Here is a 19,469-nt window from a genome sequence, read left to right as displayed (position 1 = left end):
CAGAGATAGGGCCTGGATGGGATTGCTGCTGGTGCAGGTCTGATAGACCTCGGCCTGCATTGCAGGGATTCTATGGTTTTATGAATACCCTCTGAGAGAAGAAATTTGTAACATATGAAGATGTGGCAGCCAATTTTCACACAGCACGGAGGCACCTGATCAGATAATCTGATTTCATTGTTGGTTTGTAGATAAATGTTGGCCATGATACTGAACCAACTCCCTTGTTCTTTCTGACTATTACAATGGGATCCTTTCCATCTACTCGTGAGGACGGATGGGATCTCAGCTTAACACCTGAACTGAAAGTGGCATCTCTGACAGAGCGGCACTGCATCAGTATTGCACTGGAATGGCATCCTAGATTTTGTGCTCAGGTCTCAAGTAAGGTGAAGCTGTGATGTTTTGACTCAGAGCTAAGATTGACACCTTCATTATTTAGTTATTTTAACAGTATCACAATGCTTCTTATCATTCCCTGTTGTTGATATGATAAATCTATTTGAGGTGAAATTTTGTACTTGCACATTACCTGGAATGAAAAGCACATCTCCTGGATCTAGCTGGCATTCATAGCGCTGGGCTCTGACAAATTCTGGATATTTTTCTAGATCAGGAGTATCCACATCCAAGACCTCAGACTTATCACCTGTGGAAAGTTAGAAAAGAAGATCATAGTGTGTTATTAAACAGTAGAGCTTAAAAAATCAATAACTATTCCTTTTGAGGAACCTTTAAATGCCAGCCCACATCTGGATTAATTTTTATTTTACATTTTGCTGCTGAAATTGGAGACTCTCCCAGAACTGTTTAGATATTAATACCGGGAGGTGACATTAATAGTGAGACATGAACGAAAGCAGAATCAGTGGGTGGGGATTAGGAAACCGACAAGAACAAAACAATTCCTTTGCCTTGTTATTCACTGGTACTTAGCGGAACTACACGTGTCGGGCAGTGGTGGGGGGGGGGCTGTGTGAGTGTGTGTGTGTGGATTCTCCCAATCCAACCGGCTCATGTTTTGTTGAGTTCGGTTGGGAGATGTGCACATGCACGAATGCGTTCCTGACGCTTGTGCATCTCCCACAGCCGGAGAGTAGTCACGGTCAGGACCACGCTGGAAACTGGCAGGAAGACCAGGTAAGTACTTTAAATCTATTTTTAATGTAATTTAAATGTGATTGATCGGGCCCAGGATTGAATTCTCTGGGCCCAGTAGCATCTCCCACCCCGCCAGTATAATTGCACTCTGGTGGGGCTTAGAGTAGATTCCCACTTTCGGGGAACTAGCAGGAGGCCCCGCTGGAGTGAAGGGGGGGCAACTGGGAACCCCCACCCCCGGGGGATCGGGTGGTTGGAGGAGGGGAGGAGAGGTCTGCCTTCTGTGGGGGTGGGGTCTACCCTGGTGGTGGAGGGAGGGGGAGTTGGGGGTGGGGGGAGAGGAATCATCACTGCTGGGAGCGGTGAGATGCTGGCGCGCTCCGAGACTCTGGCCTGGGAATGTTTGTGTGGGCTGTGATCGGGCCATGGGGAGGTTTGGAGGGGCAGCACTGCGAGAGTCCCAGGCTGGCCTGCGATCGAGCTGGTCAGCGATAGGGAGGCTGATAGTTTGGGGCCACTGAGCACGGGCAGAGGCCCAGAACTGTCAGAGACAGGGGCATGAATAGGCCCCGACCTCCCGAGCTTTTAATGATATTCACGATCGTGACCTCTGCACTGCACAGAGTGTGGGAGATTCGAGTTTGAACTCCCACTGAAAAACCAATTGTGATTTATACTAGTTTTCCCAATTCAGCACTTAGAATTTTTTTGGGAAAACCAGCCCTGTGATCTTTAGATTGCTGTATTGTGAGTTTCTTTTCTTTAAATACTGATCTCAATGCCTTAATGACTATCAGCCAGTGGCTCTCCATCCATCATTATGGAAGTACTTTGAAAGGTTGGTCATGGCACAAATCAATTCCAGCCTCCCAGACTACCTGGATCCACTACAGTTTGCCTACCGCTGCACCAGGTCCACAGCAGCTGCCATTTCCCTGGCCCTGCACTCAACCCTGGAACACCTAGATAACAAGGACACGAATGTCAGACTGCTATTTATTGATTACAGCTCAGCCTTCAACACTATTATTCCCACAAAACTCATCTCCAAACTCCGTGGCCTGGGCCCTGGCACCTCCCTCTGCGACTGGATCCTGAACTTCCTAACTCTCAGACCACAATCAGTAAGGATAGGGAACAACACCTCCTCCACGATCATCCTCAACACCAGTGCCCCACAAGGCTGTGTCATAAGAACATAAGAAATAGGAGCAGGAGTAGGCCATCTAGCCCTTCGAGCCTGCCCCGCCATTCAATAAGATCATGGCTGATCTGTCGCTGCTCAGTTCCACTTTCCCGCCCTCTCCCCATAACCCTTAATCCCCTCTCTTATCAAAAACCCATCAACCCGTGTCTTAAAAATATTTAGCGAGGCAGCCTCCACCACTTCAACGGGCAGAGAATTCCAGAGATTCACCACCCTTTGAGTGAAGAAGTTCCTCCTCAACTCCGTTCTAAACCGCCCCCCTTTTATCTTGAGGCTATGCCCCCTAGTCCTACTGTCTTTTTTGAGCGGGAAGAGTCTCTCCACCTCTATCCTATCCATCCCATTCATCATCTTATATGTCTCAATGAGATCTCCCCTCATTCTTCTAAACTGTAACGAGTACACGCCTAGTTTATTCAGCCTCTCCTCATAGCTCAATCCCCTCAACTCCGGTATCAGCCTAGTAAACCTCCTCTGCACTCCCTCCAAGGCCAAAATATCTTTGCGCAGGTGCGGCGCCCAAAACTGCACACAGTACTCCAGCTGCGGCCTCACCAATGTCCTATACAGCTGCAGCAAGACCTCCCTACTTTTATATTCAATCCCCCTCGCTATGAAGGCCAGCATCCCATTCGCCTTCCTGACCACCTGCTGCACCTGCAAGCTGGGTTTTTGCGACTCATGCACAAGGACCCCGAGGTCCCTCTGCACCGTCGCCTGCTGCAGTTTATCGCCCCGTAAGTAATAGTCCTTCCTACCATTCTTCCTACCAAAGTGGACCACCTCACACTTGCCAACATTAAATTCCATTTGCCATTTCCTGGCCCATTCGCCCAGCCTATCTAGATCCTGTGTCCTCAGCCCTCTGCTGTACTCCTTGTACACCTACGATCGTGCAGCTAAATTCTCCTCCAATCCAACTTTCAAGTTTGTTGACGACATCACCATAGTGGGCTGGATCTCAAACAATGACAAAACAGAGTACAGGAGTGAGATAGAGAATCTGGTGAACTGGTGCGGCAACAATAATCTCTCAATATCAACAAAGCAAAGGAGATTGTCATCGACTTCAGGAAGTGTAAAGGAGAACATGCCCCTGTCTACATCAACAGGGATGAAGTAGAAAGATTCGAGAGCTTCAAGTTTTTAGGTGTCCAGATCACCAAAAACCTGGTCCCCCCCAGTGCTGACACTATAGTTAAGGAAGCCCACCAACACTTCTACTTTCTCAGAAGACTAAGGAAATTTGGCATGTCAGCTACCAACCTTTACAAACGTACCATAGAAAGCATTGCCTGCCTTTGGCCATAACCCTCTAAATCTTTCCGATCCATGTACCTGTCCAAATGTCTTTTAAATGTTTTTATAAATTGCTTCCATTGAATTAAAGAGACACATTTCTGACAGTTATTCAGTATTGCCAATTGTATCTACCAATAAATTGTAATACTTTGTTGAAAATAATTTTAAAAATCAATGTGAAAGCTATGCCCCAATTGCCAAAATAAGAGAGGAAAAAGACTAGGCCATTCAGCCCCTCACTCCTATTCATGCAATGATGTCATGTCTGATCTGTACTCAAACTCTTTGCCATGGCTTTTTATCCTTTAATACTCCTGCCTAGCAAAAACCCACTGTTCTCAGATTTAAAATGTTTAATTGAGTTGCATCCGCTGCTCTTTGTAGGAGAGAACTCCACGCTTCTATTGATCTTTGCAGGTAAGTTCTCTCTCCAATGGCCTGTCTCTGATTTTAAGGTCACTTGTCCTAGATACCAGCAGCAGCTGCCGCTCCCCCCCCCCACCTCCTCCCTGCCCCTGCCCTCCTAAAAGGTGGAAGAAGTTTCACTCTACCCATTCCACCAATTCCTTCCAAGATCCTAAAAAACTACTTTTAAACCATCCCTCAGCTTCATATTGTGTGGCGAGGCATAATTTGTGTAATCTCTTCTAATAATCTAGCCTTGAAACCCTGGTGATATGTTGGTGTGTTTGCAGTACACTCCATCTGAGGCCAATGTAAGATGCAATGTTGAATGAGCTGTGCCCAGTTGTCTTCGTGTGATTTAACTAGGACTTCACGTAGCTCTGACAAACCTCCTCCCCATACCCTCTAATATTCCATTAGTCTACTTTATTTCAGTTTTCCATAGAATTTTGTACTAGCCACTACATTATAGTGATCTGTTTACATGGATTCCTGAATCTCTTTGAACCATGACTGTTCCTGGCTCTTTTTATCATTTAAAAGTTCTTACATCTATCCCCTTTTGGTGCAAAATAGATGATCTTACCCTATATGTGTTGAATTCCTTCTGCAATGGTTTTGCCAACTTACTTAACATATCAATATCTATTTGTAATGTTATGCTCCTGTCCACACAAGCTACTTCATTGAAAAACTTGGATATATTATTTATTGCGTTACCCAAACAAATGAAACTAAAATGAGTAACAGAGGCCCCAGCACAGGTCTTTGTCAGACTACAGATGCTTGTGAAGGTGGTTTTGAAACAAACCTGTCAAATGATATCATTGACTCGAATTAAAACTGTCACAAGATATGAAAAATAACTTCAAATAGGGCACTATGCTCCGAATGACTGGATATCAAAGATATAGTAGACAAAGATTAGTCTGGACTCGCATCCTGAACAGAAGTATCTGAAGGAAATTCGACTTGTAGGAGGAGAAGAACATAACTGTGAACAACATGGACAAGAATAAAAAATATTCAGTGCAAAGCAAAGGTTCTGCCTTTACACAATATTAAAAGATACTGTTTGTGACAGGGTTAACAACTTAATTAGGTTCTCAAGCAAAATCCACTGAGGTAGATATTTTATCAGAACTATTTCTTCCTATCAAATTTGTTTCATTTCAAAAGAATGCTATTATGTTACGACATAATTACATTGTTAGGGTAACTACTTTTAAATTCCGGCCTTGAGTGCCTGAGCAAATGATGCAAGTTGTCCCCATGTCTATGTGGGTTTCCTCCAGGCACTCTGACTTCCTCCCATAGTCCAAAGATGTGCAGATTAGGTGGATCGACCACGATAAGTTTCCCCTTAGTGGCCCAAGATGTGTAGGTTAGGTGGATTAGCAGAGTGGGATAACAGGGATAGACCCTGGTTTAGACTCTCTGCTGGGGAAGTCAGTGTAGACTCAATGGGCTGAATGGCCTCCTTCTGCAATGTAGGGATTCTATGATTCTAATCGTCTAAGAATGCACAATTTTACATATTAACCGATATCAATTATCGGCATTGCAGGGTAGAGATGATTAAATCCATTAAAATAAAGATTGAGAACAGCCATTTCAGCAGAGCAAGAGGCTAACAGTGAACTGAAACACCTGAAAAGACAGTTCTTGTAACTGGTGCTCTTCCTTTCCTTGGATAGTCAACAAACGTACTCAGCAAATGGAACAAGTTATCCCACAGAACACTTCACATTTGTTACACTTTTGTATCTTGCAAAGAAATATCCAAATTTGCCTTGATGGGACTTCATTTCGAATGAGTTTATAACCAGGATCTGAGCTAATGCAGCATCTTTCTTTAATACCTTACTATCGTCTTACCTGTCAGGTACAGGTAAGGTGCATCCCGAGGGCTGAACAGGACAACTCGCTTCCTTCCTTTTACCTGAATCAACAGGTTATCCATAACCTACAGGAGATAGCAGTAAAGTTATTTAATTTATTAGCATCATAAGTAGGCTTACATTAATACCGCAATGAAGTAACTGTGAAAATCCCCTAGTCGCCACACTCTGGCGCCTGTTCGGGGACACTAAGGCAGAATTTAGCATGGCCAATGCAGCTGACCAGCACCTTCAGCTCTGCGCCAGAAATTGGTGCAGAGCTGCATAAATCATTTAAATGCACATTTCAGTATAATTTGAATATCATTAGCAAGGCTGGGTCTGAAACCTCCAGGCCCACTAGCCACTCCCGCCAGCAGTGTTTTACTCCAGTATGGTTCAGTATAGCTCCCCACTTGTGGGGAGTTGGCCGCCCCTCCCTGCTGGAGTGAAAGGGGATCATTGAGACTCCCTAGAGGAGTGGTAGTGGTAGCGCTGGGGGGGGGGGGGGGGGGGGTGTGGGGGGGTGGGGGGTGGTGGTGGTGGTGGTGGGGGGGGGGGGGGGGGTGGTGGTGGTGGTCAGGTGACGAAGAGGCTGTCCCCTCGAAAGCTAGTGAGAATATTATCAAATAAATAGGTTGGACTAAAACCTGGTGTTGTCAGACTTTTTACTGTGTTTACGCCAGTCCAACGCCGGCATACCCACATCATGACTGTCCAAAGGGACAAAGTGGAAATGCCCATGGGACACCTTGGCACTTCCCACTGGACATAACTGAAGTGGGCTGAAGGGGTCAAATCAGGCCCGGCCACATCCAGGCGGCCAGCAATCGGGCCATTAGGGGGTCGGTGAGAAGCAATGTGAAGTTGCAGGGCTGTTCAACGATTGAGTTGGCCAGCAATCGGGAGGCCGGCAGTGTGGGGCCACTGCGTATGCGCCGATCTCCGCTCTGACAAATCAGCACATGCGCAGTGGCTCGCTCAGCACTATGCTGCCGCCCGCTCCAACGGGAATACCTCCCGCCCACTGATTTTTCACGAGTCATGCTGGGTGCCGTGCAGAGTCTCAGAGCACACTAATCCCCTCTGAATCTACACATCACCTGACCCTTTGGGACAACTTTGGCATACAATTAACCTAAGCTAACCTGCACATCTTTGGACTGTGGGAAGAAACCGGAGCATCCAGAGGAAACCCAGATGGGGAGGATGTGCAAACTCCATGCAGTCACCAAGCTGGGAATCAAACCCGGGTCCCTGGCGCTGAGAGGCAGCAGTGCTAACCACTATACCACCGTTCCGCCCATACAAAAAAATTCTTCTTCTTTAAACTTCATGAATCCAGGCTCCCTGCGAGCTTCAATAATCTCAGTCAGCCCATACCAATGCTGGCCATTTGTCAAGTCCCTGGATAGAGATGGAACAAAAGACCTCAAACATTCTAATTGGTTCATTTGGTACTGGTTTAAACTGCATGAGGGGAGTACAAACCATTGTTCCCTTTGAAATCTGGTATTCTTGCAAACCTGTCCTGATGAGTGCAAGACAAAAAGCTTTGACGGCATGTCTCTTTTTTGAGCAATGCTCAAGTTCTGAGTTACCAAATGACTATCATTCTTAGTTTGTCCACAAAATAGGATGAATAACAGAACTGTGATTTATAGTGAATAGTCAGAAACCCAACATCTGAAACAAGCTAAATATTTCTCTTTGATCACAGTAATTTATCAAAGTGTAATTGATGTCCCTTCAATTTAGCTTTTTTATGTCTGTAATTTCAAAGTCAAAAAGCCACATTTTATGAGTTCATAATGGGTCTTTTCTGGATTTATTCTATGCTTCTTCAATAATATAAAGCAAGATGGGTGTTGAACCTCTTAAATTGCCCAAGGGAGATATATAACTTTATGACAATGTGCTAGACGCAGTAGAAAGGGTGCGATGATGCATCCATTTCCTTTACTGGTCTCCACATTATAAAAACACTATCATAAAAATATTGACATGGAATCTAATACATGATCACAAATAACAATATATCATAATGAGTACGTAAAATAGGGAGTAATGTTGTCAGGGGAGTACTTTCAAAGTAAACTGAAGTTCTTTTATCTTTACCACATGCAGTTTATTTTATAAAATTCTGATAGAAGGGCAGCATTATCGTTCTGTGCAAACACCCTGAGGGGATGAGACATTTGAGACTGAGTACAAGTCTCTTTCACTCCCAGCTGCTATCCACAGTGACTAAAGCCAGCAAGCCCCAGCTTTACTAAGATAGTAAGTGTCTCAATTGGAAGACTGGGGGGTCACCAAGGGCTGGCTCAGGTAAACAGTCACACCCAAGTTCATCTGATATATTCTCCAAGTCATACACTAGGCAGGACAGTGAAGGTGACTGATGTTCTTTTGGACCTTCAGCCACTGATTCAGAGGATTAAAGGACACCGTCTACGTAAGATTCAGGAAGCACAGCCAACCTAATGTACTGGTCTTCTGGAGGATGCCACCAAGACTATAATGCTTTTCATGTCCCAGGGAAATAAGATACAAAGCCTGCACTTGTTGAAGCGTTCTACCTTGATTATACTTGATCAAAGACAAGTTGCAAGTCATAGTCAATTGCTCCTATTACTGTACTATATATCCGCTTATAAAAACTAACAATTCAAAGGATCGACTTGAGTCAGTGGCAGCGTTTTCCTTCCGTCAGAACGAGAGTAGAGCACAGAACCGAAACTGATGCTCAAGTCCAAATTCTGAGGGATTGTTGTAATGCGGGAGGTGTCACCTTCTGAATCCCAATGGGACTTTTAAAATAGTACAAGCCAGTTCTCCTGGTATCCTTGCTAACTTTCTCCCCTTCAGTCAACATCACTAAACCAGATTATCTGATACTCCAATAGTTGAATGACCCCTTTTTAAATGGGTTAGTTATCACAATTCCTCCCCTATCTAAACTATAATACTTTAAGCAAGACATCCATTTAAACCCACAGCATGTAATAGAACCTCAGAGTAACGCAGTATCTTTAGAATGTCTACATCTCAAAGCAGATATTTCCTCAGTGCCAGGCCATTTTTGTTTTGTTTTATTTTGCCACCACTCATGCTCACAGAAAAGGTTTTACACAATATTTTGTTCAATAAATAAATCCCTAACTTTTCACTGGTTCATTCACGCAGTGCCTAGTTAATTGGATGAGGATCATGTCAGTCATTAGCACCACATTCGTGAGCATTTGAAATATTCCTGTCCACTACTACAATGGCTGGAAGCGGGGAGGCATTTGTGGGAGACGTGGACAGTTACTAGCCTAGTTCACCTTTACACACAATAGTCCACACACTTGTGAATGCGTTGCTAATAATGGTGTGATCTTCATCCAGCCATCACCATGTGTCATCTCGAACGCTGCTCATTTGCTTATTTTGTAAATTTAGCTCAGTCGGCTGGACAGCTGGTTCGTGATGCAGAGCGATATCGACAGCATGGGTTCAATTCCTGTACTGGCTTAGGTTTCTCATGAAGATCCACCTCCTCAACCTTGCCCCTCGCTTGAGGTGTGGTGATCCTTAGGTTAAATCACCACCAGTCAGCTCTCCCCCTCAAAAGGGGAGCAGAACCTCTGGTCATCTGGGACAATGGAGACTTTACCTTTAGCTGAACTTCTAGGGAGTCGCTAGAGAACTGGGGTCGATTGGCCCCAGTCTGAGAATCACTGGGGCAATTTAGTCATTGCTGTCTGTGGGATCTTGGTGTATGCAGGCAGGTTCTTGTTTTTGTCTGTATATTCTTGGAGGGCCAAAGGGCCTGTTCCTGTGCTGTACTTTTAAAAAAAATCTTTGTTCTTTATATTCAAGAAGAACATTGAATGTGAAATGCTTTGAGACATTCAGGTCTTAAAAGGTATAAACAAATGCAAGTTCTTTCTTTAACTAAGGGAGATATTAAGCTTTCATGCTTAATAGACATTTTTAAAAACTAGGCTAAGGTTAAATTGAATATTTAAATACCTGTACTACACAGAGTTAGAAAAGGCTGTCACAAGTACTATTTGGCTACTTGACCCAATGGCTTCGACCAAGAAAACAGCCTCATCCTAGGACCTGTCTAATATGTCAAGGCGGCACAGTGGTTAGCACTGCTGCCTCGCAGCACCAGACTCGGGTTCAATTCCGGCCTCGGGTCACTGTCTGTGTGGAGTTTGCACATTCTCCCCTTGTCTGTGTGACTTTCCTCTGGGTGCTCTGATTTTTTCCCCACAGTCCAAAGATGTGCAGGTTAGGTGGATTGACCATGTTCTGTTGCTCCTCAGTGTCCTGAGATATGTAGGTTAAGGGGATTAGCGGGGTAATTACATGGGGTTATGGGGATCGGGCCTGGGTGAGATGCTCTGTCAGGGAGTTGGTGCAGAATCGATTGGCCTCCTTTCTGTACCGTAGGGATTATATGATGATGTCCATCCCAGTACATACAACAACATCAACAGATTCATTGTATTAATGCTTGAATATCTATTGCATCAACATATATACCATGAATAAAAAACACAACAGTATTAGCCATATTGTGTATATTAGTCATGCTACTTACATCGTAATGAGTCCAGAGCTGCAGACCTGGGGAGCTGATTCGAAAAACACTGGAAAAAAACTGATCCTTCTCAAAAAACTCTGGGATATTGATGTCCTCAGCCAAAGATGGGAATTGTTTCCTGATATCGGCAATATCCTGTTTGTAAATCAGCAAAGTAAGACATCGTTAACTATTTATTTGATACACACACCATTAACTTTGAAAATAAAAGCAGTAATCTTAAGACATGATAGTGAGAGCATCACAACTTGCTGATTTATGCCACAGACTTAAACTCACTCTAATCTTACAGCTGCAGAGTAAACAGCAAAGATTAAAAGTCAACTGATCTTCATCAAAGCCTGATAGTCACTAATAAATGAATTCCCCCCACCCACCGTGAGGCTCCCCCCCAAGATGTCCACCCATGGCACAGGGTGGCACTGCCTGGCCACGTCCCACTCCCCTGGGGGCTACAGTCATATTTACGCTCCCGGGGGGGATCCCCACGACAGGTTTTACGTCTGGGTGAACTGATTGTAAACTGCGCCAATGTGACATCATGTCAGTGCAATTGGAATATACTGCGCGAGGGATTAATAGACAAAATGGGGGAGGGTTAATCACATGAAAATGACATTGAAATGTATCTAAAACAGCTTCATGCTCATGGTGGACATGAACCTGACTACGTCACTGGCAAAGGGTGGAGGAAATCGGTCATCGCGATCTTGCCGGTGTGATCCGCGGATTGTGGGGTTTCACGGAAACTTGAGCCCCTGCTGGCAATCCCAGGATGGGAAAAGTGGGATCAAGATCAGCCACAGCATGTCCAGTAACAGCTGGAATAATCCCCAAACTTTCTTAAATATAAAGTTGGTAAAATAACATTCAATCTTTTAAATAATATTACAAGGTTTTTTGCAATATAAATATTATATCTGAACCTTTGTAATAAACTAGAATGTGATGTAACCATTGTGTTGAAATGTCTTAATAATTACATAATGTTCCTCAATGGGGTACCACCGCAACAGGTCTACAGCTGATGCCATTTCCCTGGCCCTCACTCAACACTGGAACACCTAGATAACAAGGACACCTATGTCAGGCTCCTATTTAATGACTACAGCTCCGCCTTTCCGATGAAACTCACCTCGAAACTTAGTGGCCTGGGCCTCGCACCTCCCTCTGCGACTGGATCCTGAACTTCCGAACCCACAGATTACAGTCAGTAAGGATAGGCAACAACACGTCCTCCATGATCATCCTCAATGCCGGTGGCCCACAAGGCTGTGTTCTCAACCCTCTACCATACTCCATATACACCTTTGGCTGTGTGGCCAAATTCCCCTCCAATTCGATTTTCAAGATTGCTGACGACACCGTGGTAGTGGGTCAGATATCCATCAATGACAAGACAGAGTACAGGAATGAGAGAGAATCTGGTGCGGCAACAATAATCTCTCCCTCAATGTCAACAAAATGAAGGAGATTGTCATCGACTTCAGGAAGCGTAAAGGAGAACATGCTCCTGTCTACACCAACAGGGATGAAGTAGAAAAGATGGAGAGCTTCAAGATTTTAGATGCCCAGATCACCAACAACCTGTCCTGGCCCCCCCATGCCAACACTATAGTTAAGAAAGCCCACCAACACCCCTACTTTCTCAGACGACTAAGAAAATTTGGCATGTCAGCTATGACTCTCACCAACTTTTACAGATGCCCCATAGAAAGCATTCTTTCTGGTTGTATCACAGCTTGGTATGGGCTCCTGGTCTGCAAGGAATACAAAAGGTCGTGAATGTAGCCCAATCCATCATGCAAACCAGCCTCCCATCCATTGACTCTGTCTACACTTTCCGCTGCCTCATTAAAGCAGCCAGCATAACTAAGGACCCCACGCACCCCGGACACTCTCTCTTCCGCCTTCTTCCTTTGGGAAAAATATACAAAAGTCTGAGGTCACGTACCAACCGATTCAAGTACAGCTTCTTCCCTGCTGCTGTCAGACTTTTGAATGGACTTACCTTGCATTAAAGTGATCTTTCTCTACACCCTAGCTATGACTGTAACACTACATCCTGCACTCTCTCACTTCCTTCTCTATGAATGGTATGCTTTGTATACTGCACAAGAAACAATACTTTTCACTGTATGACAATAATAAATCAAATCAAAAAAACATTGAGAATTGTATTATTAATAATGCGAAACACAAGGCCTGAGTCACTTTTTTGTAAATCCTTTGTGTTCATGCATCTTTTAATAAAGCAGGTTAATTACTTGTGACATTTGAGAGTTTACTAATTCTAGGGTCTAATTATTGCATTTGATCTTGTTTCAAAGAAATGCTAATGATCTGCAGAGTGCACAAGGCTATTACAAACATCTTAATCGACTGTAACACAGGCTTATTTAACAGCGTGTGGTCAAAACTGAACAGCATAAGTAATTCCTGATAGGCAGCAGTTGTTTGAGTTAAGCCCCTCTAGCAGAGGTTTGCCCTGCTGACTCACTGAATGAGCAGACTCTGAAGATCACAGCTGCAGTCCCTGGTCTGTGCGGTGAATGGCTCACAGCTCGTGATGATACTAGGTCTCCAGCACAGTGGTTAGCACTGCTGCCTCACAGCGCCAGAGACCCGGGCTCGATTCCCCGCTTGTGTCACTGTCTGTGCAGAGTCTGCACATTCTCCCTGTGTAGGTTTCCTCCAGGTGCTCTGGCTTCTTCGCCCAGTCCAAAAGACATGTTGGTTATGTGCACTGGCCATGCCAAATTCTCCCTCAATGTACCCGACCAGGCGCCAGAGTGTGGCGACTGGGGGATTTTCACAGTAACTTCATCGCAGTGTTAATGTAAACCTACGCGTGACACTAATAAATAAACTTAAACAAATTCCCAGAGTGAAAGGAGTCAGCACTGCTCGTTATCATAGAACATTCCAGCGCAGTACAGGCCCTTCGGCCCTTGATGTTGCACCGACTTGTGAAACCAATCGAAAGGCCATCTAATCTACACTATTCCAATATCATCCATTTTCAAAATGAATCTCCCTCACTCTGAGCACTGCACAGTGCCCTGGCGTCAATCAGGCTGAAACGTTGTGGATGGGGCCTATTTCAGCTGGACATCCTGACAGCATCGTGTTGAACAGGTCACTGCGCATGCACCAGTCTCTGGGAGATCACCAAACAAATCTTCCCAGCACTCAGATTGTTGGCCTTACTCCCCACATGGACATCACTGGACACACTGCTGGCCTTACTCCCCACGTGAACATCACTGGACACACTGCTGGCCTTACTCCCCACACGGACATCACTGGACACACTGCTGGCCTCACTCCCCACACGGACATCACTGGACACACCGCTGGCCTTACTCCCCACACGGACATCACTGGACACACTGCTGGCCTCACTCCCCACACGGACATCACTGGACACACTGCTGGCCTTACTCCCCACACGGACATCACTGGACACACTGCTGGCCTCACTCCCCACACGGACATCACTGGACACACTGCTGGCCTTACTTCCCACACGGACATCACTGGACACACTGCTGGCCTTACTCCCCACGTGAACATCACTGGACACACTGCTGGCCTCACTCCCCACACGGACATCACTGGACACACTGCTGGCCTTGTCATTGTGCTTGGGTGGAAGTTTAGCAAGAATCAGACCTGACTGTGATACTCTTTCCTATCGAATGTCCCCCAAGCACTGAATGTCTGGGCTGCCAGCATCAGCACTTCGCTTTTAAAGTTTATTTATTTATTCATGTCACAAGTCGGCTTACATTAACACTGCAATGAAGGTACTGTGAAAAGTAACTCGTCGCCACACTCCCGTGCCTGTTTGGGTACACTGAGGGATAATTTAGCATGGCCAATGCACCTAACCAGCCCATCTTTGGGACTGAGAGAGGAAACCGGAACACCTGGAGGAAACTGACGCAGACACAGGAAGAACGTACAGACTCCACACAGACAGTAACCCAGATAGGAATCAAACCCATTTCCCTGTGCAAGATAATTATGGAAACATCCCAGTTGCCATCAACTGAAACCCAAAAGATCAGCAACTTTGTGAGCAGAAAAAAAACTACAAAAGAAATGTGAGGTTTTAGGAGCTGCAGACTGTGAAACGTTTGTCTGTTTTATTCACTCACCTTCCGAGGGTCCACTCCTAGTGATCGCAAATAGTACTTTTCATCCTGAGCACAAAACAATCACCACATTAGTCATAAGGGCACTCAGCTCATAAATCTGCACAAGTTACAGGAGTCATTAAAGTTTCATACATTCAAAGTTATTTAAAAGTTCTGGGATAAAACCTTCCACAGTTTTACCCTTTCCATGACTGCTCCCGGTGGAGTTTTCAAAGCAACATTTGAAAATATATAGGTTTATTTTCGGAGCAAATGGGTGTGAAACAAATCCCCAAAGACACTAAACCAAATCTGTGTTAACTTTAACCAAGTCTAATGAAGCATTAAAACTAAATGTATTACGCAGATGATTACCGTTATACAAGTGAACACATAGGCCCATAGGTCATAAAAGATAAGAGGCAGGCAATATTTCACTCTGTAACAGATATGTTGGAAAGTTAACCAAAATTGATTGCTTTTGCGCTTGTTAATAAATTATTTTGATCAAGTTTGGGACTTAAATAATTTCCTCATGTAATCTTTGGCAAAGGTCACTTCATAATTGAGTTTACTTTTCAAGTTTGACATTTTTCGATCTTAGATCTGAACAGTTCTCTTGTGGCTCGGAAGGTAACGTTACCACGTGGCAGGGTGTTAATCATATCGGCAAAAATCCCTAGTGCACCCTAACAAATCTCAACCAGGGTTTCTGTAGAGATGCTAAAGTTGGCCTCCTCTTTCAGAGTTAGGCAGGAGTTAACATGATAGTTCCCTATTTCTGTTGAGAGGGCACTTGTGTAGATCCCTGGATGGGATTTTCCAGTCCCACCTGCTGCCGGGATCATGCAGTCCCGCTACAAGCCAATGGACTTTTGGTTGGGCTGCCAAATCTCCCGTGGTGTTTCAGCCTCTGGGTTTGGTTCTGATGGGCCAGCACAGTCAAGCTGCCCATCAATATTCACTATAGAACCATTGAAACGATACAGCATAGAACGTACCCCATCTTGTCCACCTAGCTCAGGAGGGCTTCCTGCACCATTCATATCCCAGTATGGATTTACAGGAGAGGACAAATCAACAAGGGAACACCTGGAGACAGTGTAAATAGCATTTTGGAGACAGTGTAGATGAAGCATCAACCAAATTCATGGTCCTTGGCTAAATAAATTTTAATAAAGAATTCCAAGAGGACATATCAAGCACTACTCCTCAACACACCAGTAAAGCATAGATTAAGAACTATAACTGCAAATATGAGGTTGTTTTTCACCTAATCCACATTATAGCAAATGTGTCTAACTCCTAAGTTCAATATCATTGCTGTTTTCCTGAAGTGACAATTAACTCTATATTCCCCTCTATGAATTAATTGCAAAAATAATAATTTTGCTTAGTTAGTTTTTTCTCTACATCTTCTACACGTCGATTTCCTCTGGGTTTTTTCCCCCTGATGCTTCTGCTGACAGTAATTAAGTTCTGGATGTATGTTGTTTGTTAAAGGTTTCTTTCACTTGATGGTGAGTGGCTTCATCCTTGAGTTTGCGCTAATGTTGAAGTAAACTAGTTGAACCTAGTCAGGAAGAAAAGGAAGGTGTACAAGAGGTTCAGGGAATTAGGAGATGTTAAAGATCTTGAGGAGTATAAGGACTGTAGGAGGGAACTTAAAAGGGAAATTAGGAGAGCCAGAAGGGGTCATGAGAAGACCTTGGCGAGTAAGATTAAGGAGAATCCCAAGGCCTTCTATAAATATGTGAAAGGTAAAAGGATAAGAAGAGAAGGGATAGGACCGATAAAAGGTGAGGGGGGAAAGGTTTGTGTGGAACCAGAAGAAATGGCGGAGGTGCTTAACGAGTACTTCGCCTCAGTATTCACGGTGGAAGCCGATCTGGGAGATTTTGTTATGGATTTGCAGCAGATGGAAAGGATTGAGTACGTGAATATTAAGGAGGAGGATGTGTTGGAACTTTTGAATTCTATCAAGGTAGATAAGTCGCCGGGACCAGATGGGATGTACCCCAGGATACTGTGGGAGGCGAGGGAAGAGATTGCAGAGCCCCTGGCGATGATCTTTGCGTCGTCAATGGAGACGGGAGAGGTTCCAGAGGATTGGAGGATTGCGGATGTAGTTCCTATTTTTAAGAAAGGGAACAGAGATAGCCCGGGAAATTACCGACCGGTGAGTCTGACCTCAGTGGTTGGTAAGCTGATGGAGAGGCTTCTGAGGGACAAGATTTACGAACATTTGGAGAGGTTTGACATGATCAGGAATAGTCAGCATGGATTTGTCAAGGGCAGGTCGTGCCTTACAAGCCTAGTTGAGTTCTTCGATAATGTGACTGAACACATTGACGAAGGAAGTGCCGTGGACGTAGTGTACATGGACTTCAGCAAGGCGTTTGATAAGGTCCCCCATGCAAGACTTCTTGAGAAGGTGAGAGGGCATGGGATCCAAGGGCCTTTGGCCTTGTGGATCCAGAACTGGCTTGCCTGCAGAAGGCAGAGAGTGGTTGTGGATGGGGCTTTTTCTGAATGGAGGTCAGTCACCAGCGGAGTGCCTCAAGGATCTGTTCTGGGACCCTTGTTGTTTGTCATTTTCATAAATGACCTGGATGAGGAAGTGGAGGGATGGGTAAGTAAGTTCGCTGATGACACGAAGGTCGGTGGTGTTGTGGATGATCTGGAAGGATGGCAAAAGTTGCAGCAGGACATAGATAGGATGCAGGACTGGGCGGAGAAGTGGCAGATGGACTTCAACGCGGATAAATGTGTTGTCGTCCATTTTGGCAGAACCAACGGGATGAACGAGTACACTATTAAGGGCAGAAGTCTGAGTAGTGTTGAGGAGCAGAAGGATCTTGGGGTCCGGGTCCACAGGACTCTTAAATCGGCCTCGCAGGTGGAGGAGGTGGTCAAGAAGGCGTATGGTGTACTGGCCTTCATTAATCGAGGGATTGAGTTTAGGAGTCGGGAGGTAATGCTGGAACTTTATAAGACCCTTGTCAGGCCTCATTTGGAGTATTGTGCGCAGTTCTGGTCGCCTCACTATAGGAAAGATGTAGAAGCTATTGAAAGGGTGCAGAGGAGATTTACAAGGATGTTGCCTGGACTGGGAGGCATGCCTTATGAAGTTAGGTTGAGGGAGCTGGGACTCTTTTCCCTGGAGAGACGAAGGTTGAGAGGCGACCTGATAGAAGTTTACAAAATGTTGAGAGGAATAGATAGGGTGGACTCTCAGAGGCTATTTCCCCGGTTTGAAATGGTCGCTACGAGAGGACACAGATTTAAGGTGCGGGGAGGGAGGTTCAGAAGTGATGTTAGGGGTAAGTTTTTCACTCAGAGGGTGGTGAGTGAATGGAATCGGCTGCCGTCAGTGGTGGTGGAGGCGAACTCGCTGGGGTCTTTTAAAAGACTTCTGGATGAGTATATGGGGTTTAATGAGATTGAGGGTTATAGATAGGTCTGTAGGTTGGTAGGTGATGTGGTCGGCGCAACTTGTGGGCCGAAGGGCCTGTTTGTGCTGTAGTGTTCTATGTTCTATGTTCTAAACAAGAGGTGCCTCATGGAACATTGCCCAGGTTGGATTCTGACATCTTTGCTTGTGACTACCATTCTCAAAGACTCAAGGGGTGATTTCCCACTCCCATTCTTTATTGGGAAAGCAAAAGGGTGGGGAGGGGAAGTGGGTAGGAAATGGCCTGGGATAGGTTGGATTCTGCACTTTGGCTGCTCCGTTGATGTCCAAATCGTGGTTGCTGCAATTTCCTGCTTTCGTAATCATAAGAACTAGAATCAGGAGTAGGCAAATTCAGCCCCTTGAGCCTGCTCCGCCATATAAAACGATCATGGCTGATCTCATCTCAGCCTCAATTCCATTTTCATGCACATTCACCATCGCTCTTCCAACCCATTACTGATTAAAAATCTGTCCACCTCTCCCTTAAATTTACTCACTGACCTGCCATCCACCATGCTCTGGGGTGGTGAATTCCACAGGCTCACCAGCCTTTGAGAGAAGTAATTGTTCTGATGTTGTTTTCCCTTTTGTTCATGTATTCAGAAAATATTCCTGCCCGCTGAGCTAGTTATATCCAATACCAAACTGTACTGTTGCGTAAAATATTTTGTATTTCTCCAGGGAGATTATAAACCGCAAAGTTGCTGTAACCAGAAATTAATTTATGTGGGATTATTGTTGCCACCAGTTGTGCCTTCATAGAATAGAACCCCTACAGTGTAGAAGGAGGCCATTCGGTCCATCGAGTCTGCACTGGCTCTCCAACAGAGCATCTTACCCAAGCCCTATCCCTGTAACCCCACATATTTACCCTATTAATCTCCCTAGCCTACACATATTGAGGCACTAAGGAACAATTTAGCAGGGCCAATCTACCTAACCCGCACATCTTTGGACTGCAGGAGGAAACTGGAGTGCCTGGAGGAAACCCACGCAGAACGGGAAGATTGTGCAAACTCCACACAGATAGTCATAGAAGATAAAAGCAAAATTCTATGGATTCTGGAACCTGAAACAAAAATGGAAAATTCTGGAAATTCTCAGCAAGTCTGACAGCATCTGTAGAGAGAGAATAGAGCCAATATTTCAAGTCTGGATGACCCTGAGACTTTCCAGCATTTTCTGTTTTTGTCACACAGTCACCCGAGGCTGGAATGGAACCTGGGTCTTTGGCGCTATGCAGCAGCAGAGTTAACCACCGTGCCGCCACTTCCTCATTAATTAGCAACACTTTACAGTTGGCTTCAGCCCGCCAATCTGATGCTGCCAGACCTGACCTTGTTACTGTTGAAAGCAGAGAGCAAGGTTCTCAATA

At 45.0% G+C, this 19,469-nt stretch overlaps 1 protein-coding gene across 1 annotated transcript in view; it reads right to left on the bottom strand.

Moving 5' to 3' along the window:
* Positions 1–19,469, bottom strand: part of tyw5 (tRNA-yW synthesizing protein 5) — a 44,331-nt gene that overhangs the window by 4,867 nt on the left and 19,995 nt on the right. Inside the window, exons 4-7 of the mRNA XM_080198487.1 lie at positions 14,659–14,703; positions 10,493–10,630; positions 5,894–5,981; positions 533–649 (exon numbers count right to left, since the gene is read on the bottom strand). Of these exons, the coding sequence (XP_080054613.1) occupies positions 533–649; positions 5,894–5,981; positions 10,493–10,630; positions 14,659–14,703 (388 nt within the window). The remainder of the gene's footprint in view (positions 1–532; positions 650–5,893; positions 5,982–10,492; positions 10,631–14,658; positions 14,704–19,469) is intronic.

The sequence above is a fragment of the Carcharhinus amblyrhynchos genome, chromosome 11 (assembly GCF_965287045.1).
Source record: "Carcharhinus amblyrhynchos chromosome 11, sCarAmb.v2.hapA, whole genome shotgun sequence".
Classification (NCBI taxonomy): Eukaryota; Metazoa; Chordata; class Chondrichthyes; order Carcharhiniformes; family Carcharhinidae; genus Carcharhinus; species Carcharhinus amblyrhynchos.
The sequence above is the reverse complement of the archived record's forward strand: the minus strand, read 5'-3'. Positions and strand labels throughout refer to the sequence as shown.